The 16,075-nt window shown below is 36.3% G+C and overlaps 1 protein-coding gene across 1 annotated transcript in view; it reads right to left on the bottom strand.

The window, feature by feature from the left end:
* The window catches only part of LOC309510104 (protein adenylyltransferase SelO-like), a 42,465-nt gene extending 31,217 nt beyond the window's left edge, over window positions 1-11,248 (bottom strand). The window contains exons 1-7 of the mRNA XM_082191187.1: window positions 11,188-11,248; window positions 10,369-10,937; window positions 10,180-10,263; window positions 9,445-9,696; window positions 8,870-9,363; window positions 8,699-8,778; window positions 8,606-8,617 (exon numbers count right to left, since the gene is read on the bottom strand). Coding sequence (XP_082047313.1) covers window positions 8,606-8,617; window positions 8,699-8,778; window positions 8,870-8,959 — 182 coding nt within the window. The 5' untranslated portion in view covers window positions 8,960-9,363; window positions 9,445-9,696; window positions 10,180-10,263; window positions 10,369-10,937; window positions 11,188-11,248. The remainder of the gene's footprint in view (window positions 1-8,605; window positions 8,618-8,698; window positions 8,779-8,869; window positions 9,364-9,444; window positions 9,697-10,179; window positions 10,264-10,368; window positions 10,938-11,187) is intronic.
* Between the last annotated feature and the right edge of the window lie 4,827 nt (window positions 11,249-16,075).

The raw sequence follows: 16,075 nt of genomic DNA, 5'->3' as shown, positions 1-16,075 counted from the left end.
AAATTTAAACTACTGCGGAAAAAAAGACACCTACATCTTGGATGCCCTTGAGGTAAGCTAAAACATACCAACATTTTATTTCAAAGTGAACTATCCCTTTAAACTGCCCCGTCTCTCCCTCATTGTTTATTCTGGCTACAGAGATGTTGGCTCTCCTAATTAAAAACTTATCTTGGATTCGTTTATCTTTGGAAGGATTTATTTAACTAAAATGTAAAGTCTCTCTAGGTGTATCTATCCTGCATCTTGTCTCTCTATTTCTCATAAAGCTATTAAGACCATTTCTCAAAATAATTTCAATTATATATGGAGAAAACGTGTGCACTATATAAAGAGGGCAAAATTTATAAGATTATGAAAATGGTGGATTACAAGCCTTTGATTTATACTGTATAAATGGTATGTTGAGGGTCAAATGGCTTAAATTTTTTTAACAAATGAAACTAGTTTCTGGTTTTGCATTCTCAGAGGTATATTTAGAAAATTGGTGGAATTGATTTTCTACTGAGATGTGATTTTACTGTTTCCAGACTGCCAATCAAATGATCTTCCTTTCACCAGCAGATTTTGTTATGTTGGAAGTTATTATTAACCACAACGTTTCTCCACATAGAATCCCTATATGGAACAATAGATTTATTGTATCTTAATTTTTTAAGACAACGGTTTAATTTTGAAGAAAATGCCTGTATTTTTGTCAAGTTGACATAGAGATAATTGATCATCTTTTGTTGTGTGTGTGTGTGTGTGTTTTGTTTTTTTCAAATACTTTTTGGGAAATATGTCTTATTGGTTGGAGACAAAGATTCATTCACTGTCCACTTTTACTAGGAAGCATATTATGTTTTGAATGCTGTTGGATGAGAAAAGACATACATTTTTTATTAATGTAATGTTGATTCTGGGCAACTTTTTCGTTCATAAATGCAAATGTATGAAGACGAAACCTTATTTTTCTGTATTTAAATGAGACTTTATTTGTAATTTCTTTCCATCGTTGCAATGTATGAAAAGTAAAAAGGCCCAGAAATTGGCTGGAATAATAAGAGACCTCGATCTCTTAGAAGAGGAATGAGAGACCCCTTATTAGTTTTTTTTTCTATATATAATATATGTAAAAATATATGACATTTTCTTTTGTCATTATCTATTTGACTGAAATGTGCCTTGCTTAATACTCATTTATCTGTATTTATCAATGCCATTGTATGTAGGCCTATTCTGTTTTTGTTACGTTCTTAGTGTTCAATAAAAAAAAATTGTTTATGCTGCTTGTTTTCAGCAGGTGTAATGGATTATTTCAAAAAAGGTAAATATGACAGTTTCAGTTTATAATGTTTTTATTCGTTTGCACTTCGTGTAATGTTAGGATAAAGCATAGAAAACTTCAACTAGTCATATAGCCTACATTAATTTCATTTCGTTGTGCTGTTCCTTTGTACCTTGCTATGCTTTATAACCAGCAGGTCTGGCGCAAAATGTGGCAGCGGCACTTCCGGTGGCAGCAGCACTTCTGGTGGCATCTCCAGCTGCCAGGGATTTTCTCAGGCAGCTGCGCTGTTTGCACCTGCCGCTGACGAGTTATTATTCAATGTAATATGAGCATTTGAGTGCATTTGAAAAACAAAACAAACGTTCAATAAATATTCAATTCAATTAAATCGTCCAATTACGTCTCCATATCAACTGCATACAACTAAAACAAACCATTACAGCTCACCAAAAAAAACAACAAAAGTGTGGAACCAATGTTTTCTGAAATCATTATGTAAATTTGGATAGTGGCTCTTAAAGGGGAAATGCACAATAAATAAAGTGGCATAGCTATATATAGCCTAGACATTTTTTTCCCCAAGCGCCACCTACTGACAGAAAGTGAATTTGCGTTTTCATTCAGTCCGTCTGCTGTTTTTGTTTTGTGCAGGTGTCTTCTAGCATAATTTCACAAAACAAAAGTCAGACCATTTTGTTTTTGCTTTAAATCTTGAAATTATACAATCTAATTTAAATAATAAATAAATTATCATACTACATGTGTGTAGCCTCTTTGTTTGCATCATGATTACATTTCAAATGGCTGGAGACAGATGTAGAGCAAATAAACAACAAATAAATTTGCTTAAAGGAAAAAATCGGCTATCGGAATTGGCCACCCTTATAAAAAATATTAAATAAAACATTATTAACAGTCTTAACAGTCTAAAGTTTTATTTTTCTAGTTTTATTAATTTGTAGTTTGTATGGTTAATATTAATGTAGGCTTATTGTCAGCGCACTAAGGTTTAAAAAAGGTAATCCGGCTCATCTGAGTGGACAACCGCACAAACCGCCACACAAAAACATGAAGTGTCCACAGATAAAGTTAAGATTGGGTCTTTCTAAACGACCACCATCAGTGCCCTCACTAATGTTGAGAGAACCTTTATGGCTCCAGTGGACAGCGACACTCAACTGTTTGAAACGGGTGTGGTTCATATTATTAAAAATTACATATTGTCCATGAAATTTGCGTGTACTTTTCTTGGTCCTGCATCCAAAAAAAGCAAAACTGCTCCCTTTGAGTTGCCAGAGGAGGTAGAAAGCAGAAATGGCAAAAACAGTATATATCTCCCTGAAAGGACAAATTGAAAAAGTGAGTAAATTCATCTATCTATCCTCTCAAAAATAGTATAAATTTAAGATAATCTCAGTCATTATTTTTATAGCTTTTGCATGAATAAGTGAAAGGTGACTACGGCTTTTAATACATAGCCTACAGGTTGAATTATGATAATGTTTTGTGTAAAGACACATTTTATTCAGATTCACAGCCAATGTTGTATAAGTAATGTCTAAGCACTAGTAGTTGTGTTCACTTGCAGTGCATTAGCAACAATATTCCCATTGTGAAGTTGTACATGCTGGTATTCAGGATGACGTGAGTCGCTGATGCAGAGGTCTCCGTCAGGAACTCTGAGGTGTGGCCTCAAGGTCTTTAAGGGGTCCCTCTGGCGAGATGAGGCTCTGGTTGAGCTGGCCAAATTCAATTAATCCAGCTATTGAGCTGTGGAGGTACACAACATCATGCATCATGTTACCTTATTATTCCCTAATTGATCTGTCTTCATCTTCCTACTCTTGTAAGTGTACCAAGTGGATATACATTCTCCACTTGAAACGAGATTCTGAAGAAAGACTTCAGGAATATAATCGATACGGTACGCAGCACATCGCCTGAAACAACGATCATTGTGTCAGGACCGCTTCCCACGTACCGATTAGGGCATGAAAAGTTCAGCAGATTATTTGCGCTAAATGAATGGTTAACGTCATGGTGCAATGAGCAGAAACTGCTCTTTGTAAATAATTGGAATCTGTTTTGGGAGCGTCCTAGGCTTTTCCGTGCTGATGGCTTACACCCAAGCAGATTGGGAGCGGATCTTCTGTCAGATAACATCTCCAAAATGTTAAATACGCTTTGACTAGTAACCAAAAGTCCAAATCATAGTCTCTGCTGCACCAATTTAACTGATATAAATACTAGTGTAGAACATTGCATAGAAACCGTGTCTATTCCTCGTTTAGTGAGATCAAATAATAAATCTACTGCAGGATCTAGGAAAAATCTAATTGTTATTAAAACAGAAAATGTTGCTATTAGTAAACAAAAATTATTTCTAAAGCTAGGTCTTCTAAACATTAGATCACTCACACCTAAGGCAGTTATTGTAAATGAAATAGTCACAGATAATAGCTTCGATGTACTTTGCCTTACTGAAACCTGGCTTAAACCAAATGATTATTTCGGTCTAAATGAGTCTACTCCATCTGGATACTGTTATAAGCATGAGCCCCGTCTGATTGGCCGTGGCGGAGGTGTTGCAATCATCTATAGAGATATTCTAAATGTTACTCAGAAAACGGGTTATACGTTTATTTCATTTGAAGTACTTGTACTAAATGTTACGCTCTTAGATGTTAGAAAAACATCCCTATTATCTCTAGCCTTGGCTACCGTATATAGACCGCCAGGGCCTTACGCTGATTTCCTAAAAGAGTTTGCAGATTTTCTCTCAGACCTATTAGTCAATGTCGATAAAGCATTAATTGTTGGAGATTTTAACATACACGTAGATAATCCAATTTGATCTGCGTTTACAGATTTATTAAATTCATTTGGGGTCAAGTAAAACGTCACCGGACCAACACATCGTCTCAGGGCGTTTTTCCACTGGGTTCGTTTGCTGCGGTCCGAACCCGAGTGCGCTCGTTCCCGGCGCCCCCCGCAGCGTTGGTCTGGTTTCACACTCAATTAGTTGTATCGAACCCAGGTGCGTTTGCAGTGATCTTACGTCATCGCAAACGCACACGGAAAATGCATGGATAATACAACTCGACTGAGCATAGCTGTAATTTGTCTGTTTTTGTGGTGCTATTATGCACAACATAGTGAGAGACATCACCTCTTCAGTCTCCCACAACGTTCCCCTGCCCACTCATGGTTGTCGTGTGTGAGAAAACAATGATATCGACAGTGATACGCATGCGCGGGATACTATACTTCCTGAACAAGCGCGCACCCGAGTCCGTGTTGCTTGCACATTAACGCGAACCGCGCCACGGTTCGGGAGCAACCGAGCTCAGACCACCTCCTCCAGGTAGTCTCGGGTTCGGTACTCTAGTGCGCACCCGGGTCCGATGACAGCGTTCACATTAGCGATTTTTCATGCGAACCGTGCCCCGGTCCGCACTAAACTGCCAGTGTGAAAGCGCCCTTAATCATACACTCGATTTAATTATATCACATGGAACCGATCCAACCGATATAGATATCATTCCACAAAGTGATGATGTCACTGATCACTACATGGTAACTTGCATATTACGTACTGCTGTAATATGTCATGTGGCGTCGCGTTATCAACCAGGCAGAACAATCCTCCCATCCACCATAGATAATTTCTCAAATTGCTTATCTAATCTGTCTCAGCTGCTGCCTGAACCCAAACAAACAGATGAACTAGAAGAACTAACTAGCACTATGAGCACCATTCTCTCTAGAACATTGGATGTGGTTGCACCTATTAAATTAAAAAAGGTCAGAGAGAAAAATAAAGCACCATGGTATAACAATACTACGCATGTTTTAAAGAGAGAAACCCGTATTTTAGAGCGTAAATGGAAACAAACTAATTTAGAGGTCTTTAGAATCGCGTGGAAAGACAGTATGTCACGTTATAAAAAGGCCCTAAAAGCGGCCAGGGCTGAGCACCTCCGCAAACTAATAGAAAACAACCAAAACAATCCAAGATTTTTATTTAACACCGTGGCTAGACTAACAAATAAACAGACGTCACCCGAACAAAATATCCCGTTACAGTTCAGTAGTAATGATTTCATGAACTTCTTCACTGAGAAAATAGAAAGCATCAGAAGAACCACAATTGTAAACGTTCAATCTTCAATTGCGCCTTATAATTCAGCTTCAATTATCACCCCGCAAGAACAATTACAGTGCTTTACAACTATAGAACAAAAAGAGTTAAATAAACTTATCACTTCATCTAAAACAACAACATGTTTATTAGATCCTATACCAACTAAACTACTGAAAGAAGTGTTACCTGTAGTGGAAGAGCCTCTCCTCAATATTATTAACTCGTCTTTATCTTTAGGTCATGTTCCAAGAACATTTAAACTGGCAGTTATAAAACCTCTCATTAAAGGTGCATTAAGCAACTTTTTCATGTTAAAAATACCCGTTTTCTAACCCATACATGCTTAAACAATTGCCTGATGGGCTGAATGAGCCCTTCTCTGATCACTGAGATTGTCTCTATAATCCTGTAAAGTAAAATAAATAAGAGGGATTCGGGCCGGAATTTTAGACTGGGCGTGACGTCATGCGCGTTCACGGCACGCTCACCTGGCTGTCTGGCAGGTTTGTGTATTCGCCGCCATTCTCCGTAGAAGATGGATTCTAAGAGACCGGCTTGTAGTTCATTTCAAACACCAACGCAAACTCCACGTAAGATAAAAAAAAGAAAACTTTTGTCCGTGAGCGTGCACATTTCTGGCTGCAGTTTCGCTTGCTGCCAGAGGGGGCATAGTTCTGCAAAAACTGAGAGACTTGCGCAATGCACCTTTAAGAAACCACAATTAGATCATAATAATCTAGCAAATTATAGACCCATTTCAAATCTTCCATTTATGTCTAAAATATTAGAAAAAGTGGTGTCCGCTCAACTGGGATCTTTCTTGCAACAAAATGATATCTATGAAAAGTTTCAGTCTGGATTCAGACCACATCATAGCACTGAAACTGCGCTCGTTAAAATCACAAATTATTTACTTTTAGCTTCTGACCAAGGCTGTATCTCAATACTAGTTTTACTTGATCTTAGTGCTGCGTTCGATACTATAGATCACACATTACTCTTAGATCGACTACAAAATTATACTGGTGTTCAAGGACAAGCATTAAGCTGGTTCAAATCATACCTATCTGACCGCTACCATTTTGTCTATTTAAATGGAGAAAAATCGATCATAACTCCAGTAAACTATGGAGTGCCGCAGGGATCTGTGTTAGGCCCTCTGTTATTCTCAATATATATGATGCCACTTGGAAATATTGTAAGGAAACATGGAATTAGTTTCCATTGTTATGCTGATGACACTCAAATATATATTTCATCACGGCCGGATGAAAACGCTAAATTTTCTAAATTGACAGAGTGTGTTAAAGATATAAAAGATTGGATGACGCGTAATTTTCTTTTATTAAATCCAGACAAGACAGAGGTAATACTTATCGGTTCAAAAAACTGCCCACAAAACCTCGCACAATACAACTTTAACATCATAGGATGTCCTGTTACTTTATCCTCTACAGTAAAAGACCTGGGTGTTATACTCGATTGCAACCTGTCTTTTGAAAATCACATTTCATGTGTTACAAAAACAGCCTTTTTCCACCTTAGAAACATTGCTAAGCTACGTAATATGCTATCAGTTTCTGATGCAGAAAAGTTAGTTCATGCATTCATGACCTCGAGACTAGATTACTGTAATGCTTTATTAGCTGGTTGTCCTGCATCCTCAATAAACAAGCTACAGTTAGTCCAAAATGCCGCCGCTAGAGTTCTTACGAGATCAAGAAAATATGATCATATAACACCGATTTTATCATCACTGCATTGGTTACCTATAAAGTTCCGTATTAATTACAAGGTATTGCTACTGACTTATAAAGCCCTAAACGGCTTAGCTCCAGTCTATTTAACGGATCTTCTATCGCCCTATAATCCATCGCGCTCTTTAAGATCACTAAATTCAAGGCTTTTGGTCATACCTAGGATATCCAGAACCACCAAAGGAGGGAGAGCGTTTTCACATTTGTCTCCAAAACTCTGGAATAGTCTTCCTGATGCTGTTCGTTGCTCAGACTCGCTCTCCCAGTTTAAAACTAGATTAAAGTCGCATCTCTTCAGCCAGGCATTCATATAATCTTACAGTTCAAACTACAATCCGGCCTCTAGCTCATAAATGCCAGAGGAGAACTGGCCCCTGACTGAGCCTGGGTTCTCCCAAGGTTTTTTTTTCTCCATTAGGTCACCTGATGGAGTTTTAGGACACCATTTGGTCACTTGATGGAGTTTTTCGGTTCCTTACCACTGTTGCCTTTGGCTTGCTCAGTTGGGGTTATTTTGGGGATATTTAATTAAATTTTATCAATCAATAAATTCTTCTTGAAACAAACTTTGTTGTATTATTTTAATTTAATACTGTGAAGCTGCTTTGATACAATCTGTATTGTGAAAAGCGCTATACAAATATACTTGACTTGACTATATTAGTTTTACATCACATGTAATAATACCTCTGAAAAGTCATTTTTCTCTGCTTTTCTGATAGCAGATTCAGCCATTCAGTTCCTCAACACATACCGTGGGTTTACTCCTGAACAATAGAAAAATTACTAATAACATTAAATACAACATAACACATCGTAAAAAAAAAACATACATTACCGTTTAAACATTTACGGTCAGTAAGGCTTTTTTTTAAAGAAATTAATAATATTATTCAGCAAGGATGCATTAAAAGGGACAATAAAGACATTTGTAATATTACAAAAGATTTTTATTTCAAATAAACACTGTTCTTTTGAACTTTATATTAATCAAAACATGTATCAGGGTTTCCTCAGAAATATTAAGCAGCTCAACTGTTTTCAAATGTTTCTTGAGCAGCAAATCATCATATTAGAATGATTTCTGAAGGATCATGTGACACTGAAGACTGGAGAAATGATCACAGGAATAAATTACATTCAACTGAACAAATATATTAATTACACAAATACTGTATATTCAAATAGAATAATTTATTTTATATTGTACTAATATCTCACATTATAATAACATCTTGTAGTAATACAAAATTACTGTTTTTATTGTATTTTTGATTAAATAAATGCAGCCTTCGTGGGTATAAGAAACTTCTTTCAAAAACAAATCTTACCAATCATGAACATTTCAGCGGTAGTGTTACTGTAACAATATATAATAATATATAATACTGCATCATATAACATATACAAAAACTTATTATCCTGTAGAAGTCACTTATTTTCCTGAAGAAGACGATTAAAACATCAAGTGATGTTCATTTTTAATCCTCTAAAGAGTTCGAGTTTACATTACAGCAACATTACCTTGACAGACGCTGTAAATACAGCTGAACCCAGTCTCTGAAATGCTTGTGTGATGAGAGGTCTGAAAGAGCCCACAAAGACTGTCAAGAGAGACACAGTCACAGTTAATGGACTGAAATCATGATTATGGATATTGCGGCTGCTGTGGGAGTGAATGGAGAGGAAACGTACCGGAGCAAAGGATCCCTTCTGAAGCCGGGACAGGGTCACTTCACTCAGCTGTCTGAAAGTCATAGTGAAGTCTGCTCCAGTGTCCTCCATTAGCTCAACACATCACACATCACACAACATTATATGGGTCATTCTCAGGAAATGCTGCCATTTGTGTGATCTACTATTGATTTAACTCCATACTGGACTTAACTATTTCTGACAGTTTGGCCGTTAAATATATAATTCTAAAAAAAACAACTATCTAATTAAAAAAAGTTTATAATGAAATTGTGTGTATGTATGTATATATATATATATACATACCCTTTTTGTCACAAATGACACCATTTCCTGAGAATGGCCAAATAACTTTATCAAATGAATTAATTATAGTACAATTAGAGAAAAAAACAATCCAGCTAATATTTACCTTTAGAAGAAATGTAATCACATATGAATCCTTTTCTTCATTTCCCAGAAAGCCCAACTTTGCTTTGAACAGCTCATGAAATCTACAACAGAAACAGTAAAGTGAGATCAGGAACGACTCAGAGAGGAATACAGTGATCTATATTGTCTAATGACAGGCTCACCTTTGATGGTAGATTTGTGGATACTCTCTCAATATTTGCTGAGATCTGAAGTAAATGAATTGACACGAATCACCCTTATTTATTCCAGACCAATACCAACAGAAAATAAAAGGATCTCTTACTGTGAAAGCTGATCTGAGGTCAGCAGTGGTTTCAGAGCTTCTAGAAGTTTCTGTAGATTGAACAGGCCAACATTAGCCTGAGCTCCTATACTGTACCGGCCCTCGTCATCAGACGTGTTGGGGACAAAATCTATACAGAGGAAACAATGCTGTAGCAATAACACACATTTAACAATACAAATATTATATGTTATTATTATGGCTGTCGGTTTCACTTTAACTTATTAGAATATAATGAAGTAAAATAAAACAAGTAATGGATTAAAAAAAGTATGCAATTAATCATGCCCCTCAACCCATGTATATATACTGTAAGTATATACAAAATTTATAGTAGATCTAAAGTAGCTTACTATTCATACAATTTTCCTCCACTTTTGCAGTATTGTATATATATGTGTGTGTGTGTGTGTGTGTGTGTGTGTGTGTGTGTGTGTGTGTGTGTGTGTGTGTGTGTGTGTGTGTGTGTGTGTGTGTGTGTGTGTGTGTGTGTGTGTGTGTGTGTGTGTGTGTGTGTGTGTGTAATGTCAAAATGACAAAAAGCTTAAAAACTAAATTTATAGGAAGATGATTGCTAATATTATGAAAGTTTAAGTTAGACAAAGAAACATACTTGGGTCATATGATTCCATAAATCCAAATGGGCCATAATCAAAAGTGATAGAAAGCAGACTGAAGTTATCTGTGTTGCAGACTCCTGTGTGAAGATGCAGATCATGATGTTGTGCATTTTGTGTATTAAGCTCGATCTATAATGATAAATCTATATGATAACTAAACAAGTAAAGCAGAGTGAACTAACCATGAGCAAAACCAACCGACATCCAGTGGGCGATTAAATGTGCCGTTTCATTCAGCACTCGAGAGAAAAACACCTTCACACAACATGAAAACCATTCAAATATAGTGAGACTGATCAGACAATATAAAATAATCTTGTATTACAGCTAAACAGCAGAGAGACACAGATACTCACCACATACTTGTCAGGGTCATTTGTTGCTATAGATTTAAAATGCTCTTTAATTACAAAGTCCAACAATGTCCTGAAAATAAAAGATAAAAAGAAATTAAAAAGCAAATAAGAGTGAGAAAAAAAATATTATCTCCCAAGTAAAAGTTAATATACCGTAGGACATCTAACTCTCCAGTTCTAGTTAATATCTCCAGTGAACCGATACGAAACCAGGACTTGGCCAGACGCAGAACAACCGCTCCTGATAGATACAGAGAACAATCACATAAAGCTGAGGAGGATAAAGAACTTAGTTACTCGATTTTTCCAAATCTGATCGTATTTTACCTCTTTCTTTTATGACACTGCCATTATAAAACGGATCCCTCCAAACAGGTTCCTCACTCACAACCAGACTGACAAACAATAAAGGCAAAAAAATGGAAAAAGTATAAATAAAAATAAAACTAATATTCAACACCAAGCATTTGAATGTGATAAATCCATATATTACTCTTCTTGTGCATGTCCATTCATATATATTGTGCATTTATATGTATGTATGTGTGTGTGTGTGTGTGTGTGTGTGTGTGTGTGTGTGTGTGTGTGTGTGTGTGTGTGTGTGTGTGTGTGTGTGTGTGTGTGTGTGTGTGTGTGTGTGTGTACCTGAGGGCTTCACTGCACAGGAACTCCCTCACAGAGGAGCGAATCACAGCCCGTCCATCACCAGACCTGCACACAAAACATCATGTACAGTAAACAGCATAACCATTACAATCCTGCCAGACAGAGAATCACACACTATGAGTCATAATGTAAGATCATTTACAACTAAATATATTTCAGAATTACTTAAAAAGCATATCAAAAATATTGAGCAGCAGAAACTGATATTCACCTTGAGTACGGTGTCTTTCCTGAGCCTTTCAACTGGACTTCCCATCTTTCACCTTTTCTGGATAAAAGAGAGATTGTATACCGCTCTAACGGTTAACACTTGTCACAGTTCTAAACTGAGAGATGTCATTGTTCAGACGCATGTTTAAGCATTAAACGAGAAATAGATAAAAAAATGCCAGAATCATCTATTTGCTGAAAAACCAGTAAGTATAGATCACACTTTCCATTCTTTAATCTTAAACAACATTATGGGAAAGTTGACATGCATTACAACAGAAAAGTCACATCTGACAATAACAACTGATGATTTGTGTTGAACGCTGATGGAAAAGGATGATTTTACCTGTTTGTGTATTCACCCAACATATGTGCTCTTCCATCCCCCAGCTGTCCGGCCCAATAACCAAACTATAATAATAATAACACATGGTTGACATGTTTGCTCTGGTTGTCTTACGCCATCGCTGTCGGGTTTGAAGTGACGGTCAGTTTTACCTGATGGCCCCCGTATCTGTGTGCCAGTGGAACAGAGCCAGGAAACAGTTTCCCACCACTGACACAACGGACAAACTCTTCATTCTGAATCACAGACTCATTCAGATCCAAAATATTCCTCAACACATCCTGAAATACACAAAAGAGCCTGAATATATGCAGAAACAACATTTACACAAAAGTACTGTGGTGGTACCATGGTCCAGTTTGGTTTTAAAGCAGTTTTCTCAGACTGTGATCCTCAGACCACTGGTGGTTCTGTAAAGAGTCCAAGTGGCCCACGGGTTCATTAGCTGATTAAAAGCTTTATGACTGAATCAATTTATAAAAGTATAACTGACAAAAACAAACAAAAAACACTAAATGAACTGAATTAATTAACTCAATACAATAAATGAACTGTTTGTGACTAAATACATTTATGATAAAGTGTTTCTATTGGTATGTAAGTGTTTGGTCCAATTTTTAAGCTAGCATTATATAATAGCTATATATATAATAGAGTATAATAGCTAAAAATAATTTGCCCACAACCTAAAGTAGACATTTATTTGAGGAGTTGGGTGGTTCACATTTTTTTTTTTTTTTTGTGATCTGCTTCACCCTTGTAAAAAATAAGTGTTAAAAATAAAAATGGAAAACTATGTTTCTTTTAAAAAACAGTTATTGCAGATAATACAAAATTAATGAAATAAAAAGCCACTTAACGAGTATACTTTCATGACCGTTTCTTACAAACTATAATAAATGTTCATTTAATTTCAGTTAACATGATGCAATTAAGTGTCCGAAACATTATATTCAGTTTGCACCAAAGTATATTCTTTTAAAGTAGCCTATATTATTTTCATATAATTTCTCTTTTTAAAAGTATGATGAAGTGTACTTCTTTGTAACAACAGCCTGAATAAGTTCAAAATTATGCTGACGACGACAATGTTATTGGTGGTGATGATGATGATTAATTTATTACTATTTTAAAATGTGGACAAGTAAAATGATAAAGAATGGGTGGGTGTGACCAAACTTTTGACTGGTGGTTAGATGGCACTAGCTCCATTGTATTTTTCTGTTTCATAAATTACATATACACAGTTACTGCAACAATATCCCCAGGTTTGACTGCAGTGAAGCACAAGTTCTCTGTAAATGATGATGAGTGGATGGGTTTATTGACCTGTGACACAGCAGCCAGTGTCAGGGGCTCTTTCAGAGGAGAGGGCTGAGACTCTGAAAACACACTTCTCTTCACAGTACGAATAACATTACCATCAACCTCATCAAGAGGCAGAGCATCTGTAAAACACACAGAAGTGATTAAAACATATCAACGTGTAAAATAGCATGTTGGCACTCATATCTGTATCTTACCTAGTAGTTTATGTGATAATGCCAGTAGTATTTCTCCACAGTGTTTCACATCGCTATAAAAGTGACTCTTATCGAACTCTCTTTCATTACAACTTTCATTCTCACAGAATTCTTGTTCGTCCCTAAATGTAGCGATGGCGACGGCCGATAAAAATAAAAATAACGTGAAACCATGTTTTGTCATTACATCAAACTCACAGGCATATTTTTTTAACTATATATGTCCTGTACTTCCTTACATCACGTAACTAGAGGAAAACATCAGAACTGTCACACAAACAATCCTTCAATGTTCCACCAGAGGGCGCTCATCGGCTCAAAAACCCGAATGCTCCATTTATGCAATATTCGGGACTTTTTTGTCTTTTTGGAAATGTATGCGCGTTATAAACCATAACCGATTAAATCTATTAATTGTATGGGTTTAGAAGCTGTCGTACTTTCTCACTATAATGATTAAATAAGCGTCTCTAGCCAATGATCAGAGACAACTGTGATTGGTCAACCTCCAATCTGTACTGTAACAAGTAACAAGTAACAGGTACCATGTGTATGGAAGCTTATGGGTAGCAATATTCAATTTGAAATGCAATATGTAAAATGGCAATGCATTTCTGTATTTAAATTTAAATTTCCCCATACATTTGTGCAACGTTTGGTGCAAAATGAAAATGAAAATTCAATTATATAATTTACATTTGCCATTTCATACAATAGTTTTAATATGTAAATTGAATACATATTGTAACACTTTATAAGTTGCAAAATTTAAATAAAAATGTATTACAGAAATGATTAGATATGTTTAACATGTTCATGCAAAAACTGTGGCAAAATTGTAATTTAAATAAAAAAATTTCTTCATTGCATTTACACTCACATTTAAGACACTTGCGATTTCCAAGCGCCACCTACTGACAGAAAGTGAATTTGCGTTTTCATTCAGTCCGTCTGCTGTTTTTGTTTTGTGCAGGTGTCTTCTAGCATAATTTCACAAAACAAAAGTCAGACCATTTTGTTTTTGCTTTAAATCTTGAAATTATACAATCTAATTTAAATAAAATATAAATTATCATGCTACATGTGTGTAGCCTCTTTGTTTGCATCATGATTACATTTCAAATGGCTGGCAACAGATGTTATAGAGCAAATAAACAACAAATAAATTTGCTTAAAGGGAAAAATCGGCTATCGGAATTGGCCAATTTGCTTGAAAAAAATTGTTATCAGCAATAGAAAATCATAATCGGGCCACCCTAATAATAATAAAAAAAAGAAATAAAACATTATTAACAGTCTTTTCACTGTTTTCACAGTTTTATTTTTCTAGTTTTATTAATTTGTAGTTTGTATGGTTAATATTAATGTAGGCTTATAGTCAGCGCACTAAGGTTTAAAAAAGGTAATTGGTATTATCAATGCTTATTGAGTCAATGTTTATTTTCTGTCACCCTCCAGAATGTCTGTTGCAAGCCAACCGTACAGCCGACCTGCTTTCACCCGGCTCATCTGAGTGGACAACCGCACAAACCGCCGCACAAAAACATGAAGTGTCCACAGATAAAGTTAAGATTGGGTCTTTCTAAACGACCACCATCAGTGCCCTCACTAATGTTGAGAGAACCTTTATGGCTCCAGTGGACAGCGACACTCAACTGTTTGAAACGGGTGTGGTTCATATTATTAAAAATTACATATTGTCCATGAAATTTGCGTGTACTTTTCTTGGTCCTGCATCCAAAAAATGCAAAACTGCTCCCTTTGAGTTGCCAGAGGAGGTAGAAAGCAGAAATGGCAAAAACAGTATATATCTCCCTGAAAGGACAAATTAAAAAAGTGAGTAAATTCATCTATCTATCCTCTCAAAAATAGTATAAATTTAAGATAATCTCAGTCATTATTCTTTTGCATGAATAAGTGAAAGGTGACTACGGCTTTTAATACATACAGGTTGAATTATGATAATGTTTTGTGTAAAGACACATTTTATTCAGATTCACAGCCAATGCACCCACTCCCTACTGCTCCAACACTCAACAATAGGCAAGCAATTCAAAGCTGCACACTACAGCCGTAACAACACATTTAAGCGTAACAACACACTTAAGCTTAACATACACCAACAAGAGCAACACTCCAAGTCTGGTAACACAACAGTCTCAGGCCACATTTACACATAGCCGGGTATTTAGAGAAACGAATATTTCTCCCCCTCCGTTTTCAAAAATAACATCGTGCACGCAATATCGTTTTCAAAAAAAGTTGTCGTTTACATCAACCCGCATAAATACAAAGGGGCGGCAGTGTAAGGAGAAGGATAAAGCCATGCAAGCCAATCAGAATCCTCAAAATCGACAACGACGAATAGCACGAGCGACTTCCTGTTCCTTTCAAAACAATAGACATGGCGCGAGGTTCGTTCGTGTGGACAGACAGCGCGGCAAATGCAAACAGGCCAAAAGCGTTTTCACAAAAGTAAAAATGAGTACCACTTTAACAGCATCCATGATCAAATAGTAGCCAAACAAACTCATAGACAGTATGGAACAAACTCTGAACATAGGGCGCTCACATGACGTAAGCATTTTCTGGCGCATAATGTGACGTTTGAGAACCTAAAACCCCGTTTCTCCCAGTTGACACGGCAACACATAACCGGCGTTTTCAGAAATCTCCACTTTGGCCGGAGTTTTTAGAAATAATCGTTCTCTGGGATAAAAACTGCGTTTTCGTGTAAATGACAGGCCAAAACGCAGGGAAATATCTGCGTTTTCCCATCGTGTAAACG

The sequence above is a fragment of the Leuciscus leuciscus genome (genome assembly GCF_965113295.1).
Source record: "Leuciscus leuciscus genome assembly, contig: SUPER_11_unloc_15, whole genome shotgun sequence".
In the NCBI taxonomy this organism is placed as follows: Eukaryota; Metazoa; Chordata; class Actinopteri; order Cypriniformes; family Leuciscidae; genus Leuciscus; species Leuciscus leuciscus.
The sequence above is the reverse complement of the archived record's forward strand: the minus strand, read 5'-3'. Positions and strand labels throughout refer to the sequence as shown.